This window comes from Carassius carassius, chromosome 34 (assembly GCF_963082965.1).
Source record: "Carassius carassius chromosome 34, fCarCar2.1, whole genome shotgun sequence".
NCBI lineage: Eukaryota > Metazoa > Chordata > Actinopteri > Cypriniformes > Cyprinidae > Carassius > Carassius carassius.
In genome coordinates, this window is record NC_081788.1 from 21,154,677 (window position 1) to 21,176,675 (window position 21,999).

General features: G+C 36.7%; 2 protein-coding genes and 1 pseudogene across 2 annotated transcripts; 2 read left to right on the plus strand and 1 right to left on the minus strand.

Moving 5' to 3' along the window:
• The first annotated feature begins 10 nt into the window (after positions 1 to 10).
• On the plus strand, positions 11 to 1,885 carry LOC132115026 (oxygen-dependent coproporphyrinogen-III oxidase, mitochondrial-like; annotated as a pseudogene).
• Positions 1,886 to 5,728: 3,843 nt separating this feature from the next.
• Positions 5,729 to 9,092, minus strand: LOC132114713 (transmembrane gamma-carboxyglutamic acid protein 1-like). Its single transcript, XM_059522992.1, has 4 exons — positions 9,014 to 9,092; positions 8,428 to 8,471; positions 7,842 to 8,002; positions 5,729 to 6,995 (listed from the first exon to the last, which is right to left on the minus strand). The coding sequence occupies exons 2-4, from the start codon at positions 8,435 to 8,437 to the stop codon at positions 6,522 to 6,524; spliced, it is 645 nt and encodes a 214-aa protein (XP_059378975.1). The 5' UTR covers positions 8,438 to 8,471; positions 9,014 to 9,092; the 3' UTR covers positions 5,729 to 6,521.
• Positions 9,093 to 11,549: 2,457 nt separating this feature from the next.
• LOC132114717 (transmembrane protein 47) lies at positions 11,550 to 21,289 on the plus strand. Its single transcript, XM_059522995.1, has 3 exons — positions 11,550 to 12,001; positions 20,319 to 20,459; positions 20,915 to 21,289. The coding sequence occupies exons 1-3, from the start codon at positions 11,767 to 11,769 to the stop codon at positions 21,091 to 21,093; spliced, it is 555 nt and encodes a 184-aa protein (XP_059378978.1). The 5' UTR covers positions 11,550 to 11,766; the 3' UTR covers positions 21,094 to 21,289.
• Positions 21,290 to 21,999: the final 710 nt, after the last annotated feature.

Below are 21,999 nucleotides of genomic sequence, written 5' to 3' on the forward strand. Positions count from 1 at the left end.
TATAACTTTGTGCCGTGGAAAAATTCTGAAAGGGAAAGATGGTGAGAGACTGACTTCTCATTTCGAAGTGAACGCAGAGTGTGACAGAAACCAGTTCCTTATATATTCAGTCCTACTTCTAGTTTTTAATTTTGTAATAAGTTCGAATTATTGATTTTGAAGGAAGATTTATATGATGTGACTTGATGCTGTTGTTTTTACCATAGCAATATCTCTGTGTTCCAGGGAAGCTGCCGTTCTGTGCCATGGGTGTGAGTTCAGTCATACACCCAAAAAACCCCACATTCCCACAGTGCACTTTAACTACAGATACTTTGAGATTGAGGAGGCAGACGATGAGTGTTCTTGCCAAGTCATTCGAGGCTCTGGGAACTGGGAAGAGAGATGTTGTTATCTGTGACCACCACCCATCACTTTCTCAATCCATCTCCCTCCTTGTCACAGGCACAATGCAGTGGTGGTTTGGTGGTGGAACAGATCTCACTCCTGTTTATGTTGATTTGGAAGATGCCACCCATTTCCACAAGACTCTGAAGAAAGCATGTGACAAGCACCATCCTAAGTATTACTCAGACTTCAAAAAGTGGTAGGAATCTGATTACTGTTGTGTGTAGTTTGAATTGGGTGTGTTACAGCTGTTATGGGTGTAAGGATGTGTGTATGAGCGTTTTATCTTCAGGGTGGATTTGAACTGTTCAGCAGTGATAAGAATTCTCATTGTTTACAGCAGTCATTGTTTTTCTTTCTTTTTTTTCAAGGCATCCCTTTAAATTTTGTTTTGTTTATAATGAATGAGACCGATGCTCATTTAAAAGACAAAAGTCTTTCAAATCCTTGATTGTTAGTACTTCATTTTTGTATTTTATAATATTGTTAAATTTAATTTTATTTGTAACTAACTAGATTTGTAACAACATTGAACTTTTCAATATTAGGTTAGTGTCAGTATTTATATATTTATTTTTTCTCTTAAGGTGTGACAATTACTTCTACATCCGTCACGAGCAGAGACGAGAGGCATTGTAGGGATCTTTTTTGATGATTTGAATTCCCCCAATCAGGAGGAGGTCTTTAATTTTGTGAAGAGCTGCGCTAAAACTGTGGTGCCTTGTTACCTGTCCATTGTATACAAACATCTAAATGACTCCTTTACTCCTGAGGAGAAGGACTGGCAGCAAGTCAGGAGAGGCAGGTTGGTTAAAGAGGGAGTCCATGCTGATGAAGAGGGTTTTATATATATAACACATTTTTTAAAAACCCACCGTCCCCAAACTTTTGAGTAACTTTTCAGTAATGTATATATATTTTTATTGCTTTATAGTATAATGCTAAAAAAATATTAAATTGCCAGCAACATACAAAAATCTTAAAATATATAAATCTTAATAAATATATAAAATATATAAAAATTCAGTCTATTTTAGTTTTTGTTAAAATAACTCAGTATTAATAATGTTCATAATTATTCAATATGTTACAGTATGATAATATAGCACAGTTATGACTGCATTTGTAATTGACCTTTGAATTTAATTTGATGTTGTTATTCATATAATATGTATGTCATTTATAAATGTTCAGCAGCTAACCGAGCTCTCTGTTTCCTAGATATGTCGAATTTAACTTGGTGTATGACACAGGGGTGAAATTCGGCCTGGCCACACATGGGTCTCGCATCGAGAGCATCCTGATGTCCCTACCACTTACTGCTAAGGATTTTGTATTTAGCAAACTTTGTCACATCTGCTACTGCCTGTTACCGTGGATCATCCTCTTGAGCTTTTATTTTTCAATATTTTATAGCATTTACTTATAGATTTTAAATAAATGTAAAGGTTTTTTCATGTTTCCCCTGAGGTTCACTTATAACACAAATTTTTCCACGCCAGACGAATCAGACAAAACAGTTCTCATCGTTTGACTTATTGATCGTTTATGCTGTCTAACTGCAGTACTACAGTTACTGGCTTGGCTGTAATGATTTTTCTATCACTGCCACTGGCTGTATGGATTCACTGGAAATGCAGTGTTTACTCCTGTGACAGTGTTAGTTACAGCTTTGTTTCTGCTTGCACTGCTTTAATCATGACTACTGGTGTATTCAAAACCTGTAATGACTCTGGTATGCTGTTTTGAATGGATGTGTTAATCATATGTCTAAATGGTCATGTTTACCATGTGGTGATGAAAGTGCCATTCCATTATTGTGTTTCTTACCTTGTTAATTTTCTTTATGCCAAATTTCAAAGCAGTTTTATGTCCTGTCATATGTTATTACACATATCGATTTCTGTACTTTGTTTAAAAAAAAAAAAGGAATATGAAAAAAAGTATAAGTATTCTCAGGACATTATAATGTTGATATTCTCTGTATTACAAAATAATAAAGTGTTTTTATATGTCGTTTAATGTGATATACTATACTTTTTTGACCAGATTTACAGTAGTCTAGTTGTTTATAAACCTAAAAAAATAACAGTTCTGACATGCCTTTAAAAGCTTTTACAAATAAGAAAACTGCATGATATGTATTCAACCCCACAAATGCATTTATAAAACCTAAAAGGGAATACTTCAAAACATCAAATACATTGTACATTATGCCATTTTGTTTTCAAAGGATTTTCGTTGTTTATATAAAAAAGACAAGTTAAAAACTGTAATAATGTTAATTAATACAATTCAATTTAATTATTTGTAAAAAAAAAAAAAAAAAAAAAAAATATATATATATATATATATATATATATTAAAATTGAAGACAAATACATTTATTCCTGTGATTGCAAAGCTGAATTTTTAGCAGCCATTTCTAACATTGATGATTCTAATATGATGATTTGGCACTCAGGAAATTCTCTCTATTATCAATGTTGAGAATAGTACATGTACACATACAACAACATCAGAAAGTCAGCCAAACTTACAACATCATATAGTATTTCGAAAGATTTTTTTTTTAGTATTTTCTTATTTCACATAACCTTTCACAACATAATTTTAGGCAGAATGAGACTATTCTGATTCTTCACAAAGGTTTCTGGAGTTAGTGCTGGCGATGTATTTTATTGCATATTTATGTCAGCTGAGCATGTTGTCAATGAACTGATAATATAAACGGTAGAAAGGCAAAAGGATAAACCAAACAGCATTTCCTAAAAAATGTAAATCTTATACATCAATAAAAGAATTCCTTTATACATCAATTAATATTTATTTACAAAGAGCAATCAGTGCTCTAAAAAAAGTGCATTCACTTAGATACTGAATAAGTACAATAAGTAGATTTTTCTATTATGCCCCCCCCACCACACACAACCACCCTCCCACCCACCCACCCACAAGCACACACTTTCCTGATATTTAATACTGAATATTTCCTTGAGTTTTTCTTCTATTTTTTAGGGGACTGATACTGCTTGTTCCCATAATTTGTTCTTAATTTAAAATTCTCTTGGTTTTTGTTTAGTTTAGCTAGGCCTGAGGTGAAAACTAGACTAAGAAATCAGTAATGGTTTGAGGTTAACGTTGTAAAACACACAGACAAGCCCAACATAATAGTTAGTGTCAAATATCCAAAATTGTTTTTTAACTGTCTGAAGAGACATTTCAGAAGGTCAAATCAGTAACACTTTACCTGAAGCGCATATATGTACACCTTAAAATGTATTGTATGATCTCATGAATAATTGTAACCACAATACTTGCCTAATTCATTGTTACATTTTTATATTATGTATTAAGACATGATAAACAATTAATTTTAGATGTAACAAGGAATCTGCCAATATTATAACTCATTTTAATTTTGGTTACAATTATTTATAAAAATAAAGAATGCCTTACAATGTACATTATAAACACCTTTATAATATATAAAGGTGTCAGGTTAAAGTGTTACCAAAAACACAAATCATGTCATGGGGAAAGAGTTATGCTTTGTAGCACACTCTATTTATAGTGTTACACAGCTGCCGCTAACACTTGCATTGTAAATGCAAACATAGTACGATTCTGACCCAAAACTACAGTGTGAAAGCAGAAGGGGTTTAATCAAACCACTGTTTCAACAATCAAACCAAGTGTGAAAACAGCCTTCAACACATTCAAAATATACCAGAGCTCAGATAAAAAACACCAACATGGCCAAGTCATAATTGTTATTTCCAACATTCTATAAGAGGTTAGAGAAAAAAACAGTTATTTACTCTCAATCATCTCAGAGAGTCTGCACACAGCTCATAACAAACAAAAAGCATGCTTCTTGCTCCTTAGTAATTACCTCCACAATGAACAATTCATCTTGCTTTTCTTAGAATTCCCAGCTTGGGATGCTTAATATGCCTGTTTATTCCTTGGCTACAATAAAGAATAATTTCACAAGGCTGTGACCATGTAAACTGCCAAACTGGACTGTGTGCATAGACCGTTTTGCCATTGAACTCACTGTGGCTTGACTGAAATGGCAAACCGCAAACCAAACTTGCACAATACAACAGTTAAAAAAAAGTTCACACAAAAACGAAAGTTTGATGAAAATGTACTCTCAATCCATCCATGACACAGATTAGTTTGTTTCTTCATCGCAACAGATTCCGAGAAATTTAGCACTACACCACTTTCAGTCATGTGACTGGCTCGAAGACCTGGAAGGCAAAACATCCATAGAACTGCAGCACAAGCCTGTCTTACAGCGGCAAAATATTTAAATCACCTGTAAAAAGAATAAAACAAAGGTATGTGAACAAGATGCAAGTTTTGGCAATTTGCAATCCATATTTAGCACCCATGGCAATATTTCAATTTTAGTAAACAGTGCGAAAAACGTTGTAAAAATACTTAAAGTGCCTTAATGTATTAAAAGATCAAATTCAGTAATTAGCATATTAATGATGCATAGTTTACAAAGGCAAGCAGATGAGGCCGGAATATAAATCCGCTTAATGGTTCAGTGTTTTCCTTATAAGGGTTTTCTATGAGAAACGTGAATTTAACGTGAAACATTGCACATTGTGTTTATATTATGGGTTCATATACTTGCCTGTACAAAATATACATCATCAGTAAGGTGTTTATTGAATTTCACCTTTTAATATCTCCGTTTTACTACTGTGTAAAAATAACTGGCAGTCAGGTGGGCGTTCCTTCCTATGAGTGTGTGACGTCACACAAAAATTATCGATAGATCCTCTGCAGTGAACGGGTGCCTCAGAATGTTTCACTGAAATTTTTATTTTGGATAGAGGACTCATATTTTGGCCAGAAGCAATTATTTAAAGTATATATTTGTTTATTACAAACATCACTGCACAATATGTTAACTGATGGGCTGGAGTCCTGTGGATTACTTATGGATTATTGTGATGTTTTCATCAGCTATTTGGAGTCTCATTCTGATGGCACCCATTCACTGCAGAGGATCCATTAGTGAGCAAATGATGTAATGTTAAATATCTCCAAATCTGATCCAATAAACAAATTCATCTAAATTTTGGATGGGCTGAGGGTGAGTAAAATTTCAGCAAATTTCTATTTTTGGGTGAATTATTCCATTCAGTATTGTATTTTCCTTAATCCAAATATGAATCAGAACCCCACACATGTTGACTTGGTTGACCAACTTGAGGCTGATTCAGCATTAACAACCATCATGCTACATAAAATCTGGATTTAATTTGTTTGGTCAATATTATCAGCAATGTATTCTCAGCTAACTCACACTGTTAACTTGTTATCCATTCAGCTGAAATGTTTCCAACATGATAACTAAATCTAACACAGTGTTTAATGCCTCAACTAGTGAAAAAAAAAAAAAATCAACCCAATATCAGCATTTCATTGAGGCTTTCACAGTGCCCAGTGACGTCTATGCAATTACACAAAGATAGCCCACGTTTAAATGTCAACTAATAAAGGTTACAGTGAACCTTGAATTTCAGTAAACAATACAATTTAAACTTCCTGAAATTATTGTGCATTTTTTCCCTCTGAATCTGATTATTTACAATTATGTTTTAATTGTGCCAAGAGAGGCCACAACTGACCAAATGTTCAGTTCCTTTCTAAGATATTCTGACATTCATAGGACTTACTAACTCAAAAGAATGGCTGATGACATCACAGTTGTCCGTCACTGGATTTGGGATGGATCAGAACTCATGTTTTTTTGAGTTCTACGAACATCTCTGAAATCAAAGCATCTCAATGTTTATCAGTATCTGAGTTACAGAACTGTGGATAATGTTATTGCATTAGTTGTTTTCTCTTCACATTAAGTAAAGTTTAGCTGTTTTGCTAGTGCTGGAGTTGAAAAGCCTGTCACAGAAGTAGTGATGTTGTAAAAAAATATTTCTAGTACTTAAAAAATAAATGGGGCAAAGCATGTTCACATCCCGCCAAAACATAAGCTATGAAAGAGAAGCGAGACACAGCGAGTAAGAAATGACAGGGTTTACAGTATTGGTGTATTGGCATCAAGATGCATCCCTACATGAGGCTGGATAACATGCCTGGAAGATCCATCACTTTCCCTGGGAGATGATAACTGTATTACTGTGGTTACTGATGATGTCTTCATATTGTGGTGGAGGCTCCGCTTCAATCTGTATATCTGTATGCCCCACAGCTTCCTCATATGAAGGGGGCGGGTCACCCTGACTGCCCCGCCCAGGTGTGAGGTCAGCACCAGGGTAGGCTGGGCTACTGTGGGCACTGATCTCTGAGTGAGGACTGATGTCAGGATGGTAGTGCCGACCCGACTGGTCCATGGACACCACTGATAGGGCTGTGTCTCTTTGTGGACGCCCAATGGCAGGGCTTTGCTGGTATCTTTTGCGTGAGTGGCATCTCCAAACCGTGATGGAAACTGCAGCAATGAGCAGCAAAACCAGCAGCAGGGGTAAGATCAGGTACAGAGAATGAATGCCACCAGCGATGGATTCCAGTCCTCCAGGCCTGGGGCTGCTCTCACGCTGGTACTCCTCCCAGAAACGCCTCTGTAAGGGAGAAAACAACTATTTGATAAGGACATTGTCTGGATACATGTAAATAAGCAAAACAAACTTGCTTGTATTGAAAACAAAAACCACACCCTATCCAACGACTGTGCACCACATTGAAATAGTGTTTAGATTAGCAATATGAAGTGCTCAGTTTCAAACCATTTGTTGTCAACAAAGGAGAAGCTGAAAGGCTCTCTGAGGTTTTACAACAAAAGAGTTTAATATTTGAAAATGAAGAAATAAAGAATGCCATCTATACGAATCTTGTCATTTGAAAGTTTTACTGTAAATAAAATTATTGTTGTATTATTTTTTCTTTATTTCCTTTAATATTTGTATTAAGTACAAATATTAAGAAATCAAAAAAAAAAAATACAATTTAATTTAATTTAATTTATTTAAAAAAATATTTTTGGACAAACATGCATGCGTGCATATCTACAAACAAGCACATCAAACCTGTATTGATTTTATTTAATTTAGTTTGTTACAATCATCTGAGGAAAATTAAATAAATAAAAGAAAAACAATTATATTTTCCCCCCAAATCATGCAGCCCTGTACTGGACTCGACAAGAGCACACATTACATAAAAACATACTTTATATTGTTCTGTTATTTCGTATAAACAATGTAAACACCCACAAGTAAATGACTCAAACATCCTTAATCTGAATGATGCATAATTAACCATCCGGAGAAAATGTGTATCCACTGAGCCTTTTCCTGTCGATAATGCTCACTTCCTGCCAAGAGGAAATGCCATGGCGTGTAATGACGAAGAGGACTTTGTGTTCAAGTTCATGCAAAGACATAAGCATGCATCTAACCCAAACTCACCGTTTTTTCATCATTCTCAAACGCCTCCCTGGCTTCTTCATAATTGCAGATTTCCTCCCTGCATTCTCGCTGGATGTTCCCTTGTTTTATCTCCTCCAAGAAGAAGTTTGCTCTCGGGAGTCTCCGCAGCACTGAGTGCGCGGCATCTGCTGGCAGGAACACTGACAGACATACAAACAATAAGCACACAGCACAGAAATGAGAAGGGGGGCTATAACTGACAGTGATTTCTTTGAAATGCAGGTTACTCCCAGGCATAGGGAGCTTGTGAAAGAGTAGCCTACTGTTCTTCAGCATTGAGAGTGGGAGAAATAAATCCGATGCTGTATTGTGATCCATAATTATCTGATTAAGCATGAGTTGAATATTAGAGGTGCTATGTAGGCCAAGACCCCTGTTGATAATCTGTGACTAAAACCAAGCACAGAAAGATGCATCGCCTTCACTTGACATCCATGAGATCACAAGCTGGCTGCGCATACACACCCATTACATATCTTAGCAACCTTAAAAAAACACACAAAAAAACCCGGTATCCTTTTAAATATAAAATAGTCTGTAGAACTATAGTATAAAAAAGACTCACCAGCTCCCATGATTCCTGCAGCTTTTCAAAGAGAGAAACTGGTACTAGGGGACAACAGAACAGACGACCAGATTTAATCAACGACCACCCTTTTACAGGACATCACTTCTGCATTTTCAGTTTCTCAAATCTAAAACAACAGCAATATTCTCGATGGAATTCGGCATACAACTCTACAGAGCTATGTCCATGTGTTAAATCACAATAAACAAACAAAAATCTGTCCAAAAACATAAATCATTTTGTATGGCTCAAGGACTGTTATCGTACTAACGTTAGCATGTACGTCAATCACTGTCAGCACACGAATAAAAACGGGAAACGTTACGTATACAAAACGTACGTTTCACTATACAGAAACGTACAGCTGCAGCCAAGAGACGTTAAAAAAACATGACAGGAATACAAAATTGCGTCATTACGTGATGACTATCGCCTGAAGCTTGTCGACGCGGTTTTATACATAAAAACGGCACAAATTAATATATCTATTGACGCGTCTGAAGCTTTATGTGTTGTATATAATAATTAGAAAAAGGCTGCGACTTTAAATCAGATTAACAGAATAAACAAAAACTGTGTTTACCCGTTCCACCCCAAAGCGCCGTAAACAGTCCAATTGTCCTGATTCGGCGCATGCGCAGTGAGGAGCCAGAATGAACTGGTAGTAATAGTGAAGAACATGATAGTAAGCTGATGACGCGGGTTGTGGGATATGGGCGGTAATTACAGAACAATATTTTTTCTTTTATAAATCCCTTTTTGTAGGTATATGAGACAGGAAGGAATTCGTAACGTTTATATCGGCTTTTAGGTTATAATGACTGGCCAGAAAATACGGTGAATACGTGAAACAAGTGAACTACATTAGTGCATTAAATAAATCTTAAATAAATGTGATCAGGTTGTGATGGATACTTTATTCCTGTCATAAATACATAGTCTTAACAGTTGCTTTTCATCTCATCTCATCACATCCCTTTTCTTTTTCTTTTTTCCTTCTTCATGTCACTCTCTAGAAAAGGGATTTTAATTAAAATTTCACTGTTGCTGAATTTTCTTTCTTTTTTTTTTTGGCAAAGCAAAAACTGTACATTAGCCTTCTATCAAACTGTATAAGGGAACATTTACAAATAAACAAGTAGCCTAAAATCAGTGAATAAAATGAAATACTGCTATCACAGTAATCTCGCTCATTTTCTCTGATGTGTGTATTAATCAACATGGACAAAATTTTTGTCTTGCTACACTATTAACTTGAATAGTGTCTTTTTGGGGCTATATAGGATTCTTTATTCTTCTGTCTCTGATTACACATTTGGCCTATGATGTTTGATTTTTGATTATCTAACCTTGACCGGCAGTATTAAGATATGCACAACACTGTCCAGTTTTTTCTTTTAATGTATTCTAGCTAAGCATTTAATGTGTTATGCATGTGTGCTTTATTTACAGCTACTTCTCTTGATTTAGCTAATGTTTGCTTATATTGTTGGACAAAAATGCACTTATAATGCTAACAACAAATGGCGTTTAAAATCAGTACAATACATATTCATTTCTGAAACAAGCAGAAGGATGCAATACACACACAGTATATCATATTATTCCTGTCTCTTTCACAAAACCCTTGATAAAAAAACAAGCAAACAAAGAAAAAACCTTACTGACCTGAATAGATGAGAGGAGAAAGAATTTGTCTCATCTTTGCAGAGGGGGAAAAAAAATTGCCTGCATGCAACTGAGACTGCCAGTCTGTTAAATTCTGAATGTATTCTACCTTCAAGGTAAACCAGTATTTTTGACCTGTTAACAATAATTCATTTTAAATGTACTTATAATTATTCATTACTCCACATAAAAAGCTCATTCATGTTAACACACGGTGGAGTTACAGAAGAATGGTGTACATCTTGTGAACTGAACAAAGAATGTATTGAGGGTGTTATCTCTTTCTGTTAGATACTTTTATTAGCAAGGCCAAGCGATTGATGGTGTAATGGAATTTCAGGTGTCCTTTGTTGACAGACTTTCCAATCACGAAAAATGTGGAAAAAGAAGGAAATTGATTAATCTGTCTTTTGACTTATAAGTGAATTTCACGGAGCTAGTGATTCATGCTTCTCTACTAATGAATATGCATTCATATACTTGCAAAAAAATAAAAGGCCTACTTTTTAAATGAACAGTTTTAGATAGGCTATATTATGCACCAGTTAATTTTTTGATGAAATAATATTTTCCCTTTCCCACACAACGTTAGGAAAGCATTTATATCTATCAGCACTCATGTGTCTCTAATTATACTGAGAAAGATTATTCATTATCTGTCTGAAATAAGACACATTGCTCTATGTGCGTGTTTGTGAGAGCACATAGCACAGATAGCTAAATGAAGAGGGAGAATGGGAGAAAATATCAAATGAGGGAATATCGTGCGAGAGAAATATGCCACAATCTAAACGCCAGCTGAGAAGCAGTGACGGGACGTCCGACTCATTTCCGCAAATCGATTCTTTTGAACAGTCCGCTTCAAAAAAAAAAAAAAAAAAAAAAAAAAACTGGTTAGGAAAACGATTCAGTGATTCTTTTTAAAGGTCAAGTGATCCTTCCATGTTAAATAGGCTTATTAAAATGCTAAACCGCAGCTATCTCTCGGCACATTATGTTTTATATCCTACTATTAAGTATTATTAATAAGCATATTGTCTTTTAATGTCCCGGTTTGTTTTGCTGCAGCCATGATTCACCTAATAAAAAGCATGCAGTAACCTAAAAAATTATTTGTACATAGTCTACAATAATGTAGGCTATCTCTTCTTGAGTGAAAAAAGGGTTTGCTTGTTAATTCATAAATTAATAGCCTAAATGAAAATAAATAAAGAAAAAAAAACACATATAGGCTAGCTACATATTCTATTTCTATAATTTAAATTGTTTGGCTATTAAAGCAGTTTAGGTTTTGCTCTATCAATCGAATTGTCAGGTTTTTGCGTCTCGGAAGGCTCGGGAGGTTCACATATTTTGATGAATTGTTCACTCCGCTTGGAACGTTTCATTTCATCGTTTGTGAACAGGGAGTTCTAGCTAGGCACTAGGACCCTGCAGGAGAAGCAGAGATTTTTCAATAATGTACAGTGCAGTCGCGTCCACAGAAGCGCAAGGGCAGCTGCTTACAGCGTCCCTCTCGCGCAGCTGCTCCACGATCTTCAAAACACTGCTCGCGCACACAGATCCGAAAACATTGTCTGGGATCATCTTTCCTGGCTTCTCCGCGACGCAGCGCAACATCGCTCCACATCACAACATCGCTCCACATCACCGGCGCATCCAACCGACATGGCCTCGTCCGTGAGCGGAGCGGAGGAGGTGCGCGTGTCGGCGTTGACGCCCCTGAAGTTGGTGGGTCTGGTGTGTATTTTCCTCGCGCTGTGCCTGGATGTTGGGGCCGTGCTGAGCCCGGCGTGGGTCACCGCGGATGACCAGTACCACTTGTCCCTGTGGGAGTCGTGCAGGAAGCACGCTGCCTCCGCGGACTGGAAGTGCGACAGCACGCTGGGGCAGAAAGGGACCGGTGAGAGCCGCTACTTTTTAACTTTGCAATACACATTGCAAATGTTCAGACAGGATGCTGCACATACATATTTTAAGATTCGGGGGAAACAAAAAAGGACGCAGTCTCTTTAACTTTAGTGAGCTCTGCAACATGGCCCTGAAGGCACATATTTGATTTATGAGATCAACAAAAGGGGCCCTTCGCTCCCAAGCGCATCGTTATCACTCATTGTTCAGCTCATGCTTAACCAGTTTTTTCTAAATACTGAGAACAGTCAACAATTTGCGTTTTACATTTCTTTGTCAGATTAAAGCAGGGATGACCAGGTTTTTTTTTTTTTTTGCACATTTAGTCCTTTAATTAGTATGCATTTTAAAGTTACTTCTATTTCAACAATATTACCCTACTTTTTAAATAGCCTAGATATCCTATATAATTCGAGATCTATTCCAATTGTTACTAGTTACATTCTTTATTTCAGTTGCTTTTTTTTCTAGATTAAGTAAAAAATCTTAATAGGTTTTACCAACTATTGAAATAAAACATTCTAATAGGTAATTACTATATATAACGAGTAAGTACATATAGATAAAAAATAATTTAGGTACTGTTGGATTATTTGCTAATTTCAATCACTAGGATTTATTTTTAGGGACTATAGTTAAAAATAAATGCCCAGTATGTGTTACTAGTTAGTATCACTTGAATTCGTCTTGTTTAATAAAAAGACTTTCCAGCCTACAGCAAGTCAGGATTAATCTAATTACAGAGACAATGTTTGTTCATTAATTAATTGATATCGATCCTTAACATTTACTAGGACGCTGTATTTTATTCACAGCTTGTTTGGTGGAAGGGCTTTTGGATGATGTGGGAATGTGTGATGGAATCAGTGGTCCAGCTGGGGTTTCATTCTGCTTTTGTTGTCTATAAAATGAGCCTTTGTTACGGTGTCCTCACCGGCCAAGGAGTGAGGTTAAGTGTGAGAGGAGAGCTCCTTAGAGGCCCTAATGTGGACAGATTAGTTACCAAGGAAACAAGTGCTGCATTCTAGAAATGTCATTTGGCCCTGAAAAAGACACTTCCTTTTTGGCATCTGTGAAGGTTTACTAGCGAATAAACCGCTGTTTGGGGGCACTTCCCCCTTCATATTCTTGTATGTTGGTAGAGATATTTGGTGCCCAATTTTTTTTTAAAGGTTAAGTCTCGGATAGCCATAAGCAGTTAAGATTTAAGGTGTTATTTTTGCTCTGGTGTGCAGTGATAACTTATTTGGCTCAGGACATTGTCCCGTCATATTTAAGAGGCACAGTTTGACTCCATATAAAGTCATAAAGCTTTAGTCGAAATACCAAAAGAGCGGCCTGGGTGAATGACTTCCCTCTGCAGTGCATTATTGATTTTGGGTTTTCTGTAATCAGTCCCTCCATTTCCTCTGTTTCCTCTGTGTCATGAACTGTGCATTAAACTAAATCTCATTAGCTTCGCAATTACCGGCTGACTCCACAGCCTACTATATACAGGCATATTTCATCGACTCCAGGGTATCATTTTAAGTTTATCACTGTCAATTTAACAGCAGATATGCTAACATAAACACACTCCCTTTTACATGTACACATTTAGTGGAAATCTGAGGTTGGGAAAGCTCTTGGGGAGAGATATTCGTGAACAACATTTATTTGTTGAAAGTGTGTGAGTGTCTTTTTGTGCTGATGTTACGCTCGACTGGTGAAGAGGCAGCGGTTCAGTGTGGAGTCCACGACACAAAGTGTAGGCTACACTGGTTTCCCTTCCTGTCTGCGGAGGCACTGTGTCTTATTGACGTAATTCAGTCTATAAGATTGGACTTCTTTTTCCCCTCATCACGGTATCTGATTGAAAGAACCTAGCTAATGCCGCGTTTCCACCGCAGGAACTTTACCCAGGAACTAGGGACTTTGGCCTGGTTCTCTGTGTTTTTCCACCGCAGGAACCAGGCACTAAATAAAGTTCCGGGTAAAAAAATGCCCCTCAGAAAGTCCCTGCTGGCAAGGTGGTACTTTTTTTTTCTCCTCAATTGTAATTTTGATATAAATAAAATTCCCCTTAAGCTGTCTAACTTTCATAGACAAGCTCTATTATCTTGGTTGTTGGTGTACAAACATAATTTCTCTCCCCACAGGTGTTTGATTTGGAACAATAAAGATATTAAATATAAGAATAAGACACTTTTTTTCGATTATTGGTTCAGAAATAATATTATATTGGTGACACAGTTGTTTCGTCCTGATGGTGTTTTACTTTCATATGGAGAATTTTTAAATAAGTTTAAACTTCCAATTTCTGCAAAGGATTATGCAGTGGTCTTTGATGCTATACCTTCTGGTCTTCTTCAGTTGATGCGAGCTGCTGATGCTTTTGATTTGAACATAACTAGTGACTTAAATGTAAAGTTAGATGGTATAAGTACTCTTGATAAAAAATGCAATAATAATTTTCTTAGACAGATTTATCGGCCATTTAGAATACCCCCAGCTAAAAGTTTTTGGAATTCCCGCTTTAAGGACATTAATTGGGAGGAGGCTTTTATAATCTCCAGGAGATACTGTGTCATCAATAAGATTCGCGAGGTTTCATTTAAAATTATTCATTGTATTTATCCAGTAAATGAGATTATTAAAAGATTTAAGAAGGATATTGATTTGAAATGTGTTTTTTGTAATTTGAATGATGAAAGTATATTTGTACTAAATTATTCTGGTGTGATTTTAGGATCTTCTTTGAAGAGATTTCAGGAATTGACATTACTTTAGAAGATAAGAATGTTTTATTTTATTATAATAAGCCTTTAGAGAATACATTTTATTTTGTTATTAATTTGTCTATTATATTAGCAAAATATCACATTCATAAATGTCGATGGTCAAAGAGTTCACCTAGTTTTTTACAATTTAAATTTGAGTTACATCAGTATCTTAAAGGAGCATTGCGTAGGTTCTGAAATTTCTAACCGTTACTGACACCAGTGGCTGTCAGAGGAACTGCAGCCAGTCTCATTTCATGTATTTTTATATCAAAAAAAAAAATATTTAAGAGTGGTAAAAAAAATTCAAGGCACTTCAGTGTCTATAACTTTTAATATTTTTGAGTATTATCAAATCTGGTTGATAAAAAGTGAAGCAAAAAGGGTCTTCTTTCTAAAGACACCACAATTATGTTTGTAACACACTAAAGTAGGAAACTATTACAATTATAAGGTAGTTAGAGCACTTTCAGCTGTGAGTCCCATAATGGGGGGTTCAGGTTAACAGGTTAAATGAAAACGAAAGGAGGCATTGGTATTTGATATCCTATTTCGTTTTATTGTAAATATACAGAGAGGAAAATTGCAGTAGCCAAAGCGAGCTGAGTTCAAGCAGCATAATAATAATAATAATAATAATAATACATTTTATTTATAATGCGCTTTTCTAGAACCCAAAGCGCTACAAACAAATAAAATTCAAAAACTACAATAAATGCAATACAAAGTAAAAAGTATAAATCATAAAATACTCATTACAGTACAACACAGTAGAATATTACTGACAGTCCATAAAAGCAATTTAAAAAAGATGAGTTTTCAACAGCTTCTTAAAACTGGCTATTGTGTGAGCCTCTCTAACAGCAATGGGAAGCGCGTTCCATAACCTAGGTTATGGATTCAGCTGCGGGATCGGAGTGCCACCAGTGCAGAGCTTGCTCAGGAATGGCAGCAGGCAGGTGTGAGTGCATCTGCACGCACAGTGAGGCGAAGACTTATGGAAGATGGCCTGGTGTCAAGAAGGGCAGCAAAGAAGCCACTTCTCTCAAAAAAAACATCAGGGACAGATTAATCTTCTGCAGAAAGTATAGTGAATGGACTGCTGAGGACTGGGGCAAAGTCATATTCTCCGATGAAGCCCCTTTCCGATTGTTTGGGGCATCTGGAAAAAAGGCTTGTCTGGAGAAGAAAAGGTGAGCGCTACTATCAGTCCTGTGTCATGCCAACAGTAAAGCATCCTGACACCATTCATGTGTGGGGTTGCTTCTCATCCAAGGGAGTGGGCTTACTCACAATTCTGCCCAAAAACACAGCCATGAATAAAGAATGGTACCAAAACACCCTCCAACTGCAACTTCTTCCAACAATCCAACAACAGTTTGGTGAAGAACAATGCATTTTCCAGCACGATGGAGCACCGTGCCATAAGGCAAAAGTGATAACTAAGTGGCTCAGGGACCAGAATGTTGAAATTTTAGGTCCATGGCCTGGAAACTCCCCAGATCTTAATCCCATTGAGAACTTGTGTTCAATCCTCAAGAGGCGGGTGGACAAACAAAAACCCACTAATTCTGACAAACTCCAAGAAGTGATTATGAAAGAATGGGTTGCTATCAGTCAGGATTTGGCCCAGAAGTTGATTGAGAGCATGCCCAGTCGAATTGCAGAGGTCCTGAAAAAGAAGGGCCAACACTGCAAATACTGACTCTTTGCATAAATGTCATGTTAATTGTCGATAAAAGCCTTTGAAATGTATGAAGTGCTTGTAATTATATTTCAGTACATCACAGAAATAACTGAAACAAAGATCTAAAAGCAGTTTAGCAGCAAAGTAAAAAACTAATATTTTTGAAAACTAATATTTATGTAATTCTCAAAACTTTTAGCCCACGACTGTATATATATACACATATCCCTGAACTAAGTACATTTCTGCAGCTGTTATTATGCTTAAATGAAAACGAAAAGAGGCAGTGGTATTTGATATCCTATTTCATTTTATTGTAAATATACAGAGAGGAAAATGGCAGTAACCAAGGCGAGCTGACTGAAGTTATGAAGTACGACTCCCGAGTCGAATGAGCAAAGTCTGATCTACCGAGGATGCACGTCCAAAATCAGAGTACTTTGTATTGAGAAACGCGCGCAGACCTACGTCACCAGTCTATTTGCCTAATCTTCCCGGTACTTTAAACCGTGGTGGAAACACAGAAAGCAACAGGTCTGGGGGGAAAAAGGTTCCTGGGGAAAAAAGTTCCTGGTACAAATGTTCCGGGTAGTTTCGGTGGAAACGCGGCATAAGAGGCACTTGCTTGCTGAAAAACAGATTAAAGTAATGAATGTTTTTATTTTTATGTCATATCCTCATTTCCATCTGTAGTCCTACAGGGGTTTTTGGATAAGCTCCATTCTGCCGGAGACCCCTCAGATGTAGACCTCAAGGGTACATGAAGTCAAAATCTTTTTCCCAAAGACACTTTCGTTGATGATTTGCAGGCTTTTGGTAGCTCTCCAGAGGGGTCGGAGATCGAGGTGTCAGAATTAATTTTTTATATGGAAGCAAATATCAGCAGCTCTGTTTTCATACATCTCTTTCCAACTTCCTGCGGTGACAGACATCATTATTATGCTGAATCATAAACTTTATATATATATATTTTTAAAAGGCTTTGTGTATGTTTGAAACTATAGTACGGTGGAATGAAGCTGAATCTCAGCAATTTCTGAAAATTATGTTTTGACTTGATTTAGTGCTAGAAATGATTATTTTCCAGCAGAGAAAATTATAGATCATTTTCCTGAGCTGATGAAGATGTTTCTATTTACAGATATCACTGTGTGATAACAAAATCCTGTGACAGGATCCAGGGCTTTTATGGTTTTATTTAAACAAACAGCCATAAATGTCTTATGAAATGTTTTGAATCCTTTCTCAGGTTCAGTAATTGAATCATTTATCACATGATGACTAAAAAACATTATCATGGCCTTTGTTTCTAATGTATATAGGAAGTCGTGGCCTAATGGTTAGAGCGTCGGACTCCCAATCGAAAGGTTGTGAGTTCGAGTCCCGGGCCGGCAGGAATTGTGGGTGGGGGGAGTGCATGTACAGTTTTCTCTCCACCTTCAATACCATGACTTAGGTGCCCTTGAGCAAGGCATCGAACCCCCAACTGCTCCCTGGGTGCCGCAGCATAAATGGCTGCCCACTGCTCCGGGTGTGTGCTCACAGTGTGTGTGTTCACTGCTCTGTGTGTGTGCATTTCGGATGGGTTAAATGCAGAGCACCATACTTGGCTGAATGTCACTTCACTCACTCATAATATAATTTCTTTAACTTTCTGAAGTAACTCTTGAGAAACTCGTTTGTGAACACAATACAGGAGAAGATGGTTAGTCAAAATGTCCTAGTTTGCTATTGTTGGCCTCATTTATATAGTAATAAAAGACCAGTCAGAGTTTTTCAAATCTAAAACAACAAACCTTTTAAATTATTAATGACCAGTGGTTCCTGTAATGTACTTGTTTTTGTAACTTGTGTAACAGTACAAACACACTGTGTCTATGATTTTATTTATAATGGATAGTGTTGCAATAGATTGTTTGCTTGCCCCTGAATAGCAGAAAGTTAATGAAACTTTGCGATTTTTAGATGTATGTTAGCACTGAGTAAACAGAGGTATCTTATTCTTTTTGTTGTTGTGTAATAGCCATCTTTAAAATTCCCCAAATTCCCTATACTGAGGGGAAAAAAACAGACATGCTGGAAGTAAAATGTAAGTAAGCCTTTCTGCAAGCTACAATGATGCAACAGTCTTTGTTGTTCATTCAACCCATTTGTTAAAAACAATGTTTAATTTAGAAATGTAACAAATTGTAACAAATTCCTGTCCATACAAATGAGTCATTGAAATATATACCGATTCATTCAGATCAATTAATTTATGATTCAAAACAGATGACTGGCCTTTTAAGGGAGCCACTGAATCATTATCTCAACTGATTTGTTTACAAACACTGGTTGGCCCTGACCCAAATGGCCCCAAAATCATTGGGGTCTTCCTCTGAGTCCACACTTTTGTGACATAACACTGCTTTGACTGTCGGGTAGGAATCTGTAACACCTGACTGTCGGCCCACCGGCCATTGTAAGTCCACATTTGGGACCGTACCATTCATTTATGACACAAGTGACATACCTTGAAGTCGATGTATCATTCTCTTAACTGATTAGTTCACAAACGCTGAATCATTCATGATTCAAAACAAATAACTGTCCTTATGATTGAGTCATTGAATTATTCACTCAACTGATTCATGCAAAACGCTGATTCATTCTTGATTCAAAACTAGTCATTTAAATCTTTCATTTTGATTCATACAATAAAGAAAATGTTGCTTTGTTTGGATCTTTTTTTTCTTTTTTTGGTGAACCATATTTGTCTCTAAATGTAAGCTACTCACTATTAAATAATTTGAAGTATTTGACATTCTGAGTTAGAAATAATATGACAAATTAGAAAAAAAAATGAATCCCTCAGCCTCCCTATAGCTTAAAAAAAAACTTGTCCAGTCAGTCCTCAGAGAGTCCTCATCTGCTCATAATGCGTTTCCCCTTTTGCCTACCTAATGAGATTCCTCAGGAGTCGTCCCAAACTGCATGTGAGATTCCACACATATACTCTCATGTCTTCAGATATGGAAGCAGGCATACTGTGTCAGGCACCTCCTCTCTGTCTCTTTCTCTTTGCCCCCTCCCTCACTCCCACATTCCATGGAGGATTCAGTGCTATTTCTGGGCCCTACTCGAGCTGAGTTTATCAGAGTGCTTGAATGAAAAGCAGAAATAAGAGGGACTGAAGAAGAAAGGGAGGGAGGAATACATTACATGATGCCCCATTTAGCTCGCCAGAATTGTCGATAAGCTCTCTGCTGCCCGTAGAGGTTCATTCCTTCAGTTACGCAAACCCAAGGTGTGAGTGTTCGTGTCAGCCATTCTGTAGCCATGTGTGTATTGACTTTTCAGCATGTTAAGAGTCTTTTAAAGGAATAGTTTACAAAAATTTGAAAATTCTGTCATTATTTACCGGTCTGGTAACACTTTAAAATAAGGCTCCATTTCTTAACATTAGTTAACTACATAGGTTAACAAACTAAGAATGAAAAATGACTTGTAAAGTATTTATTAATCTTAAAACCAGAAGTCTGATAATATTATTTAAAAGACCAGAGTAAACTATTTAGTAGATTAACTAATGATAACTAATGGGACCTTATTGTAAAGTTTTACCACTCACCCTTAATCTATTCTATTGGCTTTTAAGGAACACAAAAGGAGAATTTCTGAATACTATGTTCATTAATGATTTCCATGTAATTACATAAAAAAAGGACACAAAAAGTAAAAGTGGTCATTTTGGATGGTTATGTCTTGAAGGTTTCTTTAGCACATATAGTAAATGAGGCATATATCCCATGGGATTTTTTTTTCATCAGATAAAATATGATAATTATGAATATAATGCATTTTTATGTATTTTTTTAATGCAGACTGGCAGATTGCCACATTGGCCTTGTTGTTGGGTGGAGCATTCCTTATTCTCCTTTCCTTCCTGGTGGCCCTGGTGTCTGTCTGCATTCGCTCCAGGAGACGCTTCTACCGACCAGTCGCTGTTATGCTCTTTGCTGCAGGTGAAATAGACACAACCGTGCATACACTCACACACACTTACATTGAAAACATTAATGAGTTGGTTTCTCATTTCTGTTTTCCATGCACATTAAATTAGGGTTCATGTATTATGAATTTAAAATGTGTTGTTGGCTCCAAGACGCAACTCCTGCGGCTAATGGACCAGGAAACAGCAAATGCATTATTTTTCCAAGCCACATCACACAGCTGCTTCAGTAATCAGTTGTTCTCGATATGAACGCATCACAGGGAAAAGATGTAAGGTATTTCGAAACCAGACATTTCCACATCTCTTTTGAGAGGATTTTTACATTGCTTTGAAGTCGCTCACATTGTTGAGGAGCTTATCAAGAAATAAAGCCCATTGAGGTTTCAGACTTTTAATGTTCTTAACCTACTTTTGTCTCTTTGATGATTTCAAATTTCATTGCCAGCGCTCTTCTGTTTCTCACAGTGGTCCTACAGGCCTGCTGTTTGGTGCTGTATCCCATCAAGTTCATCGAGACCATCAGTTTGAGCATATACCACGAGTTTAACTGGGGCTACGGTCTGGCTTGGGGAGCCACCATCTTCTCCTTCGGAGGAGCTATTCTCTACTGCCTGAACCCTAAGAACTACGAAGATTACTACTAAACATGCTACGACACCCATAATGAACTTCAATGTCCTCTTCACTGTTGCACTGAACGTTCATTTGGAACTGACCCTTTGCAAACACACAAAGACCCTTAAAATGCAGGGCAATGCCGAGCTGTTAGATGCATAGATTTGGATCCTTTTTCCCTCAGATTACTCTTTCACACAATTAAACCCCATCATCAAACTCTAATTCTTTTTCCATGTCATCTCTCTCTCTCCTCATTCTAACACCTCTGATCTTCTTCTGACTGTCAGATGAGCATCTGACTCCAGATGTCAGCCTGTGTTCACAGAAATACTGCCAGTCAATCAGTGGGGAAACCTCCATCTGTGTTGGGATCTGAAACAAGGCAGACAGAAGTCTACAAATCTGACAGAATAAAACTGTGCCACACATTTGTTTTAATACTTGCGAGATACAAGACAGGTTTAAAGACAAAATTAAACTGTTAAGAATGCACCTGAGAACATAAAATGCAGATTTTTTTTAACTTAAAATAAGAAAGTACTAATCAGTGCAACATCAGTGAAATTAATTATAAACTGGTCAAAGAACTTACTCTTAAGGTGCAGCAAAGTTTGCGAAATTTTGCACGTAAAAAAGCTCCATTATCAAAAGCTTTAAGTCACTTTCATACCAAGCAGCTTTCTGTTGGTCAGCGTGGGGAATTTGTGACCAACTTGAATACAAGTGAAATCTGCCTGGGCAACTGATGTAAAATTCCCGATCTCATGGATTTCTGTTGGAATGACTGAATTTCACTGATCAACGGTAAATATTAGTAATGTTAAAAAAAAAAAGAAGAGAGAACTTTCCAAGGTCAATTGCAACGTAAGGTGCAGCAACTTTATTGGTCAACACAATGATTTCACGTGACCAATTTAAACATATTCAGAAAT